The sequence below is a fragment of the Vipera ursinii genome (assembly GCF_947247035.1).
Source record: "Vipera ursinii genome assembly, chromosome: 6".
Taxonomy (NCBI): domain Eukaryota; kingdom Metazoa; phylum Chordata; class Lepidosauria; order Squamata; family Viperidae; genus Vipera; species Vipera ursinii.
The window spans coordinates 25,448,839-25,461,804 of record NC_139515.1 but is presented as its reverse complement, the minus strand read 5'-3'; the positions used below and the strand labels follow the sequence as shown (position 1 = coordinate 25,461,804).

At 45.0% G+C, this 12,966-nt stretch overlaps 1 protein-coding gene across 1 annotated transcript in view; it reads left to right on the top strand.

The window, feature by feature from the left end:
* Positions 1-12,966, top strand: part of LOC310642660 (ankyrin repeat domain-containing protein 26-like) — a gene marked incomplete at its 5' end in the record, with an annotated part of 80,978 nt that overhangs the window by 25,209 nt on the left and 42,803 nt on the right. Inside the window, 2 exons of the mRNA XM_083366546.1 lie at positions 883-1,113; positions 3,312-3,389. Of these exons, the coding sequence (XP_083222672.1) occupies positions 883-1,113; positions 3,312-3,389 (309 nt within the window). The remainder of the gene's footprint in view (positions 1-882; positions 1,114-3,311; positions 3,390-12,966) is intronic.

Below are 12,966 nucleotides of genomic sequence, written 5' to 3'. Positions count from 1 at the left end.
CTCAAAATCCTACTTGGATTTTAGCCTGGATCTTTTTCAACCAGCCCTCACAGATTAGCAAAAGTCATCCTGGCAGGTGGTGATGGCTTACAACTTTCCCTGCCAGCTTCCTCTCTGAATAGCTTGTCAAGTGCCCAGATTACAATTATGTAGGGCACTGCATTCAGTCATGAGTTATCAGACCTTTCATTTAGCACCAGGGTAACATCATACCATTGCTGAATGCATGGTCATAAATTGTGATCTACCTGTATTTAAAACTTTGTGAGTATAATCTGCAAGGATCAAAAAGGCACAGTGTGGAATTTGTTTTTTACTTTTGTTAGTTCAGTTATCTCTCAAGTTCTATAGACAGACTATGAGGTGGGTGGCTTTAGAAGTGTGGTTTATAAATAAACTTAATAAATGTAATTTCTAATTAAATTTTGGTTAAGAAATTGAGAGGATTCTACAAACCTTTTCTCTTTAACTGATCTCTCTGGTAGACCAAAATTAAGAAAATTTGAAAAGACTATACTATTTTGAAAAGAAAATACATAGTTGCCATACAATAACACATCTGTTATGCCCTATAAGAATGAAAAATAATTATTGTTCAGACAAAAACTATCCAGATTTCTGTTCCCAAAGTGTTTGATGAATGGGTTAGAAAGCCACAAGCAGGATGCGTGTGTAGCAGCACCTTCCACATCATTTCTTTTAGGAACTCATGAGAGACATAATGTGTCCATTTTGGAGGTAATATTTAGACATTCTGAGTGTTACCTGTTTATTGATATTTTTTATCCAACATAAATTTGTCTGATCTCCTAGAATGTAGCTTATATCTCTGGATTCTATCAGTTTATTTATTTGTTATCCTTCTGTTTATTAAATATTCAGATGATTGATAATCATGACCATGAAAAAGAATTATTACACAGAAATCAAATACTCCAAGATGAACTTGGTGCATTAAAATTAGAACTTGATCGCATCAGGATTCAGCATCAGGAGGATGAAAGCAAATATTTGGAAGAAAATGAAAGTTTGAAAGAAAAAAATGAAGAACTTAAAAAAGAACTGAAACTAAATGAAGACACTTTGACTCAGTTTTTCAATACAATGGACAAATAATTGTATCAAAAACTGAGGTTGCAATGGTAGCATCCAAATTGGAACATATCAAGGAAAATCTTTTTAGAGTACAATAAGGCAATTGCAGCAAGAGCTTGCAGATTCCCTCAAAAAGCAATCCATGACAGAAGCTTCATTGGAAGTTTCAACACGTTATCGTATTGACTTGGAGGAAGATAAACAGCAACTTCTGAAGGAAATTTGTTGTTGTTAGTTGCAAAGTCGTGTCCGACCCATCGCGACCCTATGGACAACGTTCCTCCAGGCCTTCCTGTCCTCTACCATCTTCTGGAGTCCATTTAAGCTCACGCCTACTGCTTCAGTGACTCCATCCAGCCACCTCATTCTCTGTCGTCCCCTTCTTCTATTGCCCTCAATCTTTCCCGGCATTAGGCTCTTCTCCAGTGAGTCCTTCCTTCTCATTAGGTGGCCAAAGTATTTGAGTTTTAGCTTCAGGATCTGGCCTTCTAAAGAGCAGTCAGGGTTGATCTCCTCTAGGACTGACCGGGTTGATCGCCTTGCAGTCCAAGGGACTCGCAGGAGTCTTCTCCAGCACCATAGTTCAAAGGCTTCAATTCTTTGGCGCTCAGCCTTTCTTATGGTCCAACTTTCACTGCCATACATTGCAACTGAGAAGACCATAGCCTTGACTATATGCACTTTTGTTGACAGGGTGATGTCTCTGCTTTTTAGTGTGCTGTCTAGATTTCCCATGGCAAGGGGAGGAGCAAGCGTCTTTTAATTTCTTGGCTACAGTCCCCATCTGCAGTGATCTTGGAGCCCAGGAAAATAAAATCTGTCACTACCTCCATTTCTTCCCCATCTATTTGCCAGGAATTGAGAGGGCCGGATGCCATGATCTTGGTTTTCTTAATGTTAAGTTTCAAGCCAACTTTTGCACTCTCCTTCACTCGCAACAAGAGGCTCTTTAGTTCCTCTTCACTTTCTGCCATTAGAGTGGTATCATCTGCATATCTTAGGTTGTTGATGTTTCTTCCGGCAATCTTAATTCCAACTTTGGATTCATCTAGCCCTGCCTTTCTCATGATGTGCTCTGCATATAAGTTAAATAGGCAAGGTGACAGTATACAGCCTTGCCAGACTCCTTTCCCAATTTTGAACCAATCAGTGGTTCCGTGTCCAGTTCTCACTGTTGCTTCTTGGCCCGCATATAGGTTTCTCAAGAGACAAATAAGATGGTCTGGTACGCCCATCTCTTTAAGGACTTGCCACAGTTTGTTATGATCCACACAATGAAAGGCTTTAGCATAGTCAATGAAGCAGAAGTAGATGGAACTCTCTAGCTTTCTCCATGATCTAGCGTATGTTAGCAATTTGATCTCTAGTTCCTCTGCCTCTTCGAAATCCTGCCTGTACTTCTGGTAGTTCTCGATCCACATACTGCTGGAGTCTAGCTTGTAGGATTTTAAGCATAACTTTACTAGCATGAGAAATGAGTACAATGGTGCGATAATTTGAACATTCTTTGGCACTGCCTTTCTTTGGAATTGGAATGTAAACTGATCTTTTCCAATCCTGTGGCCACTGTTGAGTTTTCCAAATTTTCTGGCAAATTGAGTGTAGCACTTTTACTGCATCGTCTTTTAAGATTTTGAATAGCTCAGCTGGAATACTGTCACCTCCACTAGCTTTGTTGTTGCTCAGCTTTTCTAAGGCCCACTTCACTTCACATTCTAGGATGTCTGGCTCGAGGTCAGTGACCACCTCATTGTGATTATCAGGGACGTTAAGCTCTTAAGGAAATAGAAAGGATGAAATGTAAGGTATGCTTGCAACAGTTTATTAAATGCTTTATATCTTCTACTGTGGGAGCAGAAGAGATGACATCTAACACTTTCTGATGCATTAGCTTTTAAAATAGTTTTACCATGATTCTGTTCCTACATTGAGAATACCTTCCAGAAAATAGAATACCATTCAGCTCTCTGGCATTTATACTGTGGGATGCATAAAGGTTATGGTGTCCCCCAGGCTACTCAACCTCTGTATGTAATCAGTGCATTAGTGATTATCAGGAATTATAGGTCTGGGTGCCCTCTATGCAGACAATATTCAGGATTCATGTAACAATAGTAAGGAATATAAATAACAAAAAATATTTTTATAGAATTTTTGAAGACTGAAGACATTTGTAACTTGCATAATAACTCTCGATTTCTTTTGTGGTAATCTAGGTTTATAATCGTCTTGAGAAATTGATAACCAGCTTAGAGGCAGCAAAAATCAGTCTAGAGGAGCAACTAAACCACCAGGTATTCTGAATATTTTCATAAAAATGAAACAAGCAACAGTATTTTCAAGACAAGGATAATTCACAAAAATTTGACACATTTCACTTGTAGATCATTCCCTTTGACTTCTGTTGATCTTTATATATTGCACAAGAAAGATTGGTACTGGAATCATAGATATTAGGCAGTTTGATTAAGAGAACTCCACTGGCTGCAGCTTCGGTGTCTCGTGGATATAAAGTATACTCAGTTTTATTCACAAATACAGGGAACTAAAATAAACTGAAACATGATCTTACAATAATTCATAATGTGTGAATGAGTTCAGGAAATAAAAGCTAGTGATATTTGGACTCTTGAGCGCTTCAATGCTCTTGCTAGCCCTTTTTCTATAAGGACATTGCAGAATAAAGGGAGAACAAAGGTGTTCATATAGTTATTGTCAGTTATTTCTGAGAGAATGGTATAGCTAGTTAGCATATTCAGAACTAATTAATTTTGAACGTAATCATATATAGAGAACCTTGGTGGAGTAGTGGGCTAATGCCTCCTTAAGTAACACCAGCTGCCTGCAATTAGTGCAGGTTCGAGTCCCACCAGGCTCAAGGTTGACTCAGCCTTCCATCCTTCCGAGGTAGGTAAAATGAGGACCCAGATTGTTGGGGGCAATAAGCTGACTTTGTAATAATGCCGCTTGGTGGGGGCCGAAAGCCCTAATAAGCAGGCATATACATAGAATGAAGGCTATTGCTAAGCACATTGATTTGTGCTTTAGATTGTAAGCCGCCCTGAGTCTAAATGGGATTTTATATATATACATGACAATAACACTGATTGACTGTTTTCTTCCATATATATATATATATATATATATATATATATATATATATATATATATATATATATATATATATATATATATATATATATATATATATATATATATATATATATATATATATGTTTTCTGAGGTTTTCGCGGGTGTTCGTATGTGGATCTTCGGTTATTCGGGTTTTTCCCCACGTAGAACTAAAGGTATAGGGGCGACGTTTCGACGGAATCCCATCCGTCATCATCAGGCTGGTGGCTTCTGACGGGGTGTGTTCTGTGGGTGGAGGTGTGCTCTGATTGGGTGGGGGAGTAAGTGTGTTCTGATTGGGTGGGAGTGTGTTTTGAATGGTGGGTGTGTTCTGATTGGGTGGGGGTGTGTTTTGAGTGGATGGGCTGGTCTCAGCTGCCAGCCTTAGACCTGAGCTGGTGAGTTGTGCTGCTTTTGTTCGGCTTCGTGTTTGTGGTGGTGCCATGTTTTTATAGTGGGTGTCAGTTTGCTTATTGTGTGGTTTGGAGGGGTTTAAAGTGGTTGATGTTGCAGCTGTAGTTAGGTTTCTGTTTTGTGGTTGTGTCTCGTTATCATTGTGGGTTCGGATTTGCTTTTTGAATGGTTGTGTGGTGGTGATGTCATGTGCTGTTATCATGACTTTGGGTCTATCATTCTTGGTGGTTGGGACTCGTCTGTCAATCAGGGCGGGTTTCCAAATGGTTGGTAGGCGAGAGGTATCATCTCGTTTGTTTATGCTGTGGGGGCGTTTTTCTATCTCAATGGCTTCTCTGATTATTCTGTTGTTAAAATGTTCAATTTTGGCGATAGTTTTTATATATGGAAGAAAACAGTCAATCAGTGTTATTGTCATGTTTCCTACAGACAGAGACAAATAAAGCAGAACTTTGAGGTTTGAAAATTCCTCAAAGAACATGTTTATTAGTTATAAAGTATCAGCATGGTCAAAAATGAAACCAAGTCTGAATACACAAGTAATACAATAGAAAGTATAATGTCCCACCCACAAAACTATGCAAGCAACTATGTTGCCCAATGTTTTTATCTGGCAGGCTTTTTTATACAACACCCAGTCCCTGGTTGCGGGAGCAGTAGATGACTTTGGATTCCACGGGACAAAAGTTTATTTTGACTAACGAAGCACCTGGGCAACCCCTCTCCCTCCATTCTATGTGGCAACCTAGAATGAAAGATAAAAATGGCTGGAAAGCGTCTCCTATAGGGGAAACAAAAAGCACATTAGGTATTTCCTTGAGGCTTGTGAGGATGTTTGTTGTAAAATTTGTTTATTAACCTTTCTTCTTTCACATCTGTATACTTCACCCATGTAGCTTCTGACAGTGGATAGCCTTTCCACTGAACGAGGAATTGTAACTTCCCCTTGTACAACCTAGAATCAAGTATTTGTTTTATTTCATAATGTGTTTCCCCCTCTACTACTATTGGACCCGGCGGCTTCTTTGGAATAGGTCTTAAAGAGGATTCAGACACAGGTTTCAACAAACTACAGTGGAACACAGGATGGACTTTGCCCAAAAGCCGTGGAAGCTTTAACTCCACACTAACAGGATTTATGATTTTGATAATAGGAAAAGGATCCAGAAATTTTGGCCCCAATTTTTTGCTGGGTAACCTCAATCTCAAATACTTAGTTGAAAGATAAACCTTTTCCCCAATATAAAATGCTCTTTTGAGGGGAGAGTTTCTTATCAGCCTGCTCCTTGTAAACCTTAGCTGCTTGGTTTAAGGCTTTTTTTACATTCGCCCAAACACTTTGGAAGAAGGTCACCCATTGATCCAAAATTTGAGAGGCAGGTGGCGCCTGGTGATACTCAGGCATAGGCACAAAATCCCTCCCAGTAACTATCTTAAATGGTGTAAGACCAGTGCTACTGTGTACAGTATTATTTATTATAAGCTACTTCAGTGAAAGGCAGAAGATTGGCCCAATTAGTCTGCTGGTAATTAACATAGCATCTGGGGTACTGCTCCACCATTGAGTTCACACGTTCAACTGCCCCATTAGTACTCAGATGAAAAGCTGATGAGAGCCCCTGAGTAGACCCAGTAAGCTTAACAAATTCCCTCCAGAACTTCGCAGTGAATTGAACCCCTCTGTCTGAAATAATCCGCTTAGGAGCTCTGTGGAGACAATAGATGTGCTTCAAAAATACCTTGGTCAGTTTCTGAGCAGAGGGGAGCCCTGGACAAGCAGTGAAATGAGCTTGTTTGGAAAATAGATCAATCACAGTCCATATGACGGTATTTACCTTGCTCTCAGGTCCACTAAAAAATCCATAGCTATTTCTTCACAAGGCTGGTAAGGGTCCGCTACTTGTTGCAGGAGCCCTGGAGACCTTCCAGGACGTCTTTTCCTAGCAGCGCAGGTGGTGCAGATTTTCACATCACTCTCAATGTCTTTTTTCATGCCTGGCCACCAAAACTGTCTTTGTACCAAATGTAATGTTTTCAGCAACCCAAAGCGACCAGCCTGCTTTGCATCATGACTGCACTGAAGGTCTTCGATCCTGAGGACACTTCAGAGGTATAGCTTCAAACCCTTTCAGGCTAGCCCTCCCCGAAGGGTTAATAGAGATTTATTGTCCTTGAATCAGGTGTCAGTCTCTAATTGCTCTTTAAGTCTTTTCAGTAAGCAGTCATCAGGACCGATGGATTGGTTTCGCAATTGAGCTCTAGTGGTTATCTCAGAGGCAGATTGTAGTAGAGCAGAGGTGTCAAACTGCCGGCCCACAGGCCATTGCATCATATGGAGGCCGTGCCCACCCCAGCTCCAGCAATACGAAAAAAGTCACGATACACTGCATAACATGATGTGACGTGGCGAGTTTGACACCCAAGCTGTAGAGAAATGATAGAATTAATGATTTTCTCATGGTGACATTTGAACTGAGGCATCCTAGACAAAGCGTTAGCCAAAAAAATTCTTATCCCCTGGAAGATACTTTAAGATGAAATTGAAATGTTTCAAGTATTGAGCCTACTGAACTTGTTTCGGGGATAATTTACGCGGGGTGTGTGGGTTCAGAGCTTCCAGATTTTTGTGATCAGTCCACACTTCAAAAGGTATCTCCCCTTTGAAGAAGTGGCGCCACGTTAGTAATGCCCATCGCACTGCAAAAGCCTCCTCCTCCCAAACGGCACATCTCTGTGTCAGTCAGCTTTCAGAAAGTGTAAGCACAGGGTTGTAATTTCCCCCGGTGATTTTTTTGTAAGAGGACAGCCACATCACTTGCATCGGCTTGAATGCAAGGGTCAGGGTGCTTGAGAACATGTTCAGCTTCTTGAATGCAGCTTGACATTCTAGGGACCATGGCAATGGCTGACAAGTTGGGGTTCTCCCCCCCTTTTTCAGTGTTGGTTATTGGCATGGCTATATTTGTGAAAGAGGGGATAAATTGGCGGTAAAAGTTAGCAACCCCCTGAAAGCTTTAAAGTTGTTTATGGGTGCGAGGGGGTTGCCATTCCAATACAGCTTTCACTTTTGCGGGATCCATTTCTATTCCCTAATTTGAAATTTGGTACCCTAAATAGTCAAGATGTGTCTGGTGAAACTCACATTTAGATAGCTTTGTGTATAGTTTAACCTTCACTACAGTAGTTTCCTCAGCACTTTGCGGACCAATTTAATGTGCTTTTCCATAGTCTCAGTATAAATGAGAATGTCATCAAGATAAACTAAAACCCCCTTATACAAGTGATCATGGTGCACCTGGTTGATTAACTGCATAAATACTGTAGGGACTCCTTGTAGTCCAAAAGGCATCACTTTAAATTGGGAGCTTCCCAGGGGGCAATTGAAGGTGGTTTTCCATTAGTCCCCCTCCTTAATCTGGACACGGTAATAAGCCTCTCTTAAATCCAACTTTGTAAAAACTTTCCCTTTTGCTAGGTGGGCCAACATGTCCTTCATTAAGGGAAGGGGGTACATTTTCTCTATGCTGACAGTGTTTAATCTTTTAAAATCCAAACATAATCTCAACGACCCATCTTTTCTTTGAACAATACAGGGGCTGCTACACATGATTTTCCTGATTGGATAAAACCCTGAGCCAGGTTCCTATCAATGTACTCTCTTGACTCCTTCATCTCTCTGGGCGTCATTGAATACATTTTTGGCTTCGAGAGCTTGGCCCAGGGTAAGATTTCAGTGGCACAGTTCGTAGCCCGGTGGAGGGGAAGGACGTCACACACTCTCACTAAATGCCTCAGCTAAATGACGGTATTCAGTTGGGACAAACTGGATTCCTGGCAGCTTTTCTACAACAGCCTTTAGTGTCTCAGGGTGCTTTTCCTGATCCTCATTTATGGTATAGTCCTTTGTATCATTGGTGGTGGCAGGTGGGAAAGGGACTATTCCCAATCTTAAATTCCTCACTCGGTTCTCCCACCAGATGTTTGGGTGCCATTTGTTGAGCCAGGCCAGACCCAAAATCACAGTCTCAGTCATTTTTGGGACCACGCCAAAATGGATGATTTCCCAGTGCTGACCCATTTCCAGTCGCACTGGTTCTGTCAGGTGCGTGGCAGGTGCACCACCAATAAAGGATCTGTCAGCTTGTTTAAATCTCATGGCTAGGGGTAACAGCCTTGCCTGAATTCCCAACTTGAGCACTGTGGGCAAATTAATTAGGCACCTAGTGCAACTTGAGTCTATTAAAACGTTTAAGTCCATTTGGGTCCCGGTTTTGGGTACTACTATCTTGGGGAGGCAAAAGGTGGGATGGGCTGATTTACTATCAGATCCTCCTCATCTTCCTCATCCCTGTTGTAGGGTGCCGGCATCTGCTGTGGCTCAGACCAGGCTTTCGCCTCGAGCTCGATTGGGGGGGAGGTCTCGACGACTGGGTCTTAACGTGCTTCTGGGTTGGGTTTTGGGAGCCACGCACTTCACAGGACAGTGACGCATTTGACCGCATTGGTAGCACTTGATAGAAGCCCTGGCTTGCGCTTGGGGGACACTGTTGGTCGTAGGGGCTTAGGAACATCAGCCAAAGAGATGTTTTTCCTGGATGCACGGCGGCTTGGGTTCGGCTGTGCCTGGCTTTCTGGGGCGTTCCAATTCGATGTCGAGCATAACCGCCATGCTGTACCACTCACGCAATTGGTTGGGAAAGCCCCAATAGATGCAGGCTTGGAGTAAGTTGTGGTCTAGCCCCTGATTGAAGTAATTGATCAACAATCATTCCGGCCACTGCCCCAGCCAACCAGCAACTCTTCTGAATTCACGAACTTGTTCCTTAGCGGAGCAGCCTTTTTGCTTCAGACAATGGATCTCCTTCTCAGCCAGCAGGGTTTGAGGTTCATCTTCAAAATGGCCTTTCAGTTGCTCCATGTATAGGTTAGCATCCTGCAGTTCAGGAGGCCTTTCATCATGGTTACCCAGTCGGCTGCTTCCCCCTCTAAATTGGCCACCACAGCATTCACTATCATGGCATCATCCTGGTAGGCATAAGCATAGCGATCTAGATGAGTCCAGACCTGATTTAGGAAGGTTAGATTCTTGGGGTCCCCATCAAAGGTGGGCTTGATGGGAGGCGGCTCAAACCTCGTCAGGGCTGCCTGCACCTGCTGCTGGGCTGCTTGTTGGTCTTGGGGACGAACCACTCTGCATTTTGGTCTTGGGGACGAACCACTCTGCATTTCCCTTTGCCAGGCTCCTGGACTGGCAGCCTGAGGTTGCGGCAGTGGGCTTGGCTGGAATACAGGGCTTGACAGCACAGCTGGCTGGGGAACATGTGAGGGGGGGAAGATATGGGTAGCCCTTGGCATTCCCCCCCCCACAGCACACACATCCTGGCGACGGGACCCATCTCTTTTACCTGCAACCTGCCTAACTTCTCCTTCAGCTGCTTGAGCGAGAGGCTGTGGACTGCAGACTGGAACTTCCAGTCTCCAGAGTCGTCCCCTCCGATCGATCCCTTTCCCTTATGGCAGGGTTCAGCAACCCACGGCTCCGGAGCCACATGCTCCACCATGTGCAGTCCAAAAAAAAGTGGGTCGAAAAACGTTCAACCAATCAATTCAAACTTCTCAGGGGGGAAAAAACTTGTGAAGTTTGAATTGATTGGTTGAAGTTCTTTGGTTTGTGGGACTGCCCACAAATCTCTTATTCTTCAGACTACACATGGCGGCAGCAGAGGAAGAGACTGGAAAGGTTAGTGGGTCGGTCAGATGGGGCGTGCAGGTGTGGTGATGGTGTTTCTGAGCAGCATATGGAGTCTCAGGTGCTGCCAGACCTCCTCCTTCTTTTCCCCCTTCCCACTCTCTGTCTCTCACTCCGAACTGCCGCCACCTCTACTAGCCGTTCCCCGCAGGTCCGACACACACACACAGGAGGGAGGTAAACAATGCCGGACCGCCGCCACCCCTGCAGGATGTGCCGTCAGGAAGCCAGGCTGCCCAATGAGCGGACCGTGGCCCAACAGCCGAGGCTGGGCAAGCTCCAGCATGCCACCAGAATTTTGTTTACTTTGCCCAGACATACCGCTGCTCCTGCCGCCACAGCCGCCAAAGATGGCAAGTACGGTGGCTCCCCGCTGGGGGGGTTCCCATATTCTGTGATCTCTTGGCAGTCAGACATAATAGCATGCAAGCACGGCGCTACCAGTCCCACCTGCCACCTCCTCACGAAGTAAACTGGACAGGGAAGTGAGAAGCACCTGCCCACTGCCAGCAAGGGAGGCTGCGCCTGCCATTGGCTTCTCCTGCAGCAGACGATGGGCTAAGCAAGCTGGGAGGGATGGAAGCGGGGGCAGGGAAAGTTGCTGGCTTCCCCATGCAGTTCCCACTTGGCCCGGGAGTTTGTGTGGGACTGGCGGAGCCGGGAGCCGAGGCGCGAGAGATAGGTAAGCTGATGCCGTCTGGGCAACTGCGGCGCACGGTCCGGGATGAAGGGCTCTTGCATCCACGCCTTTCCTTGGCTGAACTTTGCAGGCTGAAGCCTCTCCTCAGAGTCCTTGCCCTCCCAGCCCAGAAGGCAGAGTGACGAGTCCAGTCTCCCGTCAAGTCCCAGGTTGAATCAGCTTCCCCCAGCTTACACCCACTTGAAGGGGTGGGGAGGGATGCCTGGCCTGACGGTTCGACCGTGCGCAGCTTTCCCTGGAAAGGCCATCCCTGGAGCTGGTGGGCTTCGCCTTCCTAATATGGAAAGTAGCCGGCATAGGGTGAAGTGGGGGGGGGGAGTTCGGAAGCGTTGAAGCACCAGAACCTAGGCGTAGAGCTTGTTTTTAGGGTGTGGTGGGGAGCTGTTCATTGGAAAAGTTGGAAGTGGAGAGGATGATTAAGGAAAACGAGGGCTTGCCATCTTTGGCGGCTTTGGTGGCAGGAGCAGCAACAGGAAGGCGGTGGCGGCTGCTGTGGGGGCAGCCTAGTGCCCTTCCTGTGCCCGGTAGGCAGTACTCGGCAAGCGGGCGTGGGTGATGCGCAGGCAGCTCCCACCCCTCCAAGTACCAGGCGGTGCTTCCCGGACACACCGCTGATCCTGCTGCCACAGCCGCTAAAGATGGCAAGCCCTCGCTTTCCTTAATCATCCGCTCAGCAGTGCTGCCCAGACACACTGCTGCTTCTGCTGGCGCAGCTGCCAAATACGGCAAGCGCGGATGCTCCCACACCAGGCCTGGAGCACCTGCAGCATTTGTCGACGAGGGCACTAGGCCACCCCAACTATCGCCGCCGCTGCCACCTTCCTGTTGTTACTGCCCAGCAGGCAGGCGGTGCTGCCCAGACACACCACAGCTCCTGTCGCCAAAGAGAGCAAGCGCGGTGGTTCCCAATCTTTGCTTCTTTCATTCTTCAATTCAGTCCCCTGTTCTGCACATGCGCGAGTGCGTGCGTGGTTTTTATGGCTCCCATTTTTTTGCTTTTGTGAAAGAACCGGTTCTGAGTGGCTCTTTGACCCATTCAGGTTGTCGACCCCTGCCTTATGCCGCGGATGAAAACCCCTGGGACGGCAGCAACAGGAGTTCCTCTTCAGCAGCTACAGGAGTGCTCCTGCACTGAGAGGCAGCCTTGGCTTGATGTCCACCAGGATTGTAGTTCCCCCTCCAGTACCAGCTTTCCAGGTTGGATCAACCTGGACTTTGGCTGAGCCCCTGTCAGTGACACCTCTTCAGCTGGAGTGGCTGCTTGCGCTCCGTCAGCTGGAGTTCCCTTGCAGCCAGCAATGGCTCCATTCTTTTCCTCAATCTTCAAATCTTCACCGAGTCTTTATGGTTCTGACAGACAAGAGTCAAACAAAGCAGAACTCCGAGGCTTGAAAATTCCTCAAAGAACATGTTTATTAGTTACAGATATTGGCACGGTCAAAAGTGAAACCAAGTCTGAATACACAAGTAACAATTACCCAATTAGTATAATCTCCCACTCACAAAACTATGCAAGCAACTACGTTCTCCAATGTTTTCATCTGGCAGGCTTTTTTATGCAACACCCAATTCCTAGTCGCGGGAGCAATAGATGACCTTGGTTCCCACAGGACAAAAGATTATTTTGACTAACAAAGCACCTGGGCAACTCCCCTCCCTCCGTTCTATGTGGCAACCTAGAATGAGAGGGAAAAATGGCTGCAGCTACACTCATTGTAGAGTTGACAGTTATTTTATTATTATTGTTTTAATTGTGATTATTAATTAAATATTCTTCTAGGACTCGCTTTACTATTTGGACCTTTTAAAAATCTTTTTAGGACTTAAACATTCTTGCCAACTTTTAAATTTTATTTTTCATTTCATTTTTTACTT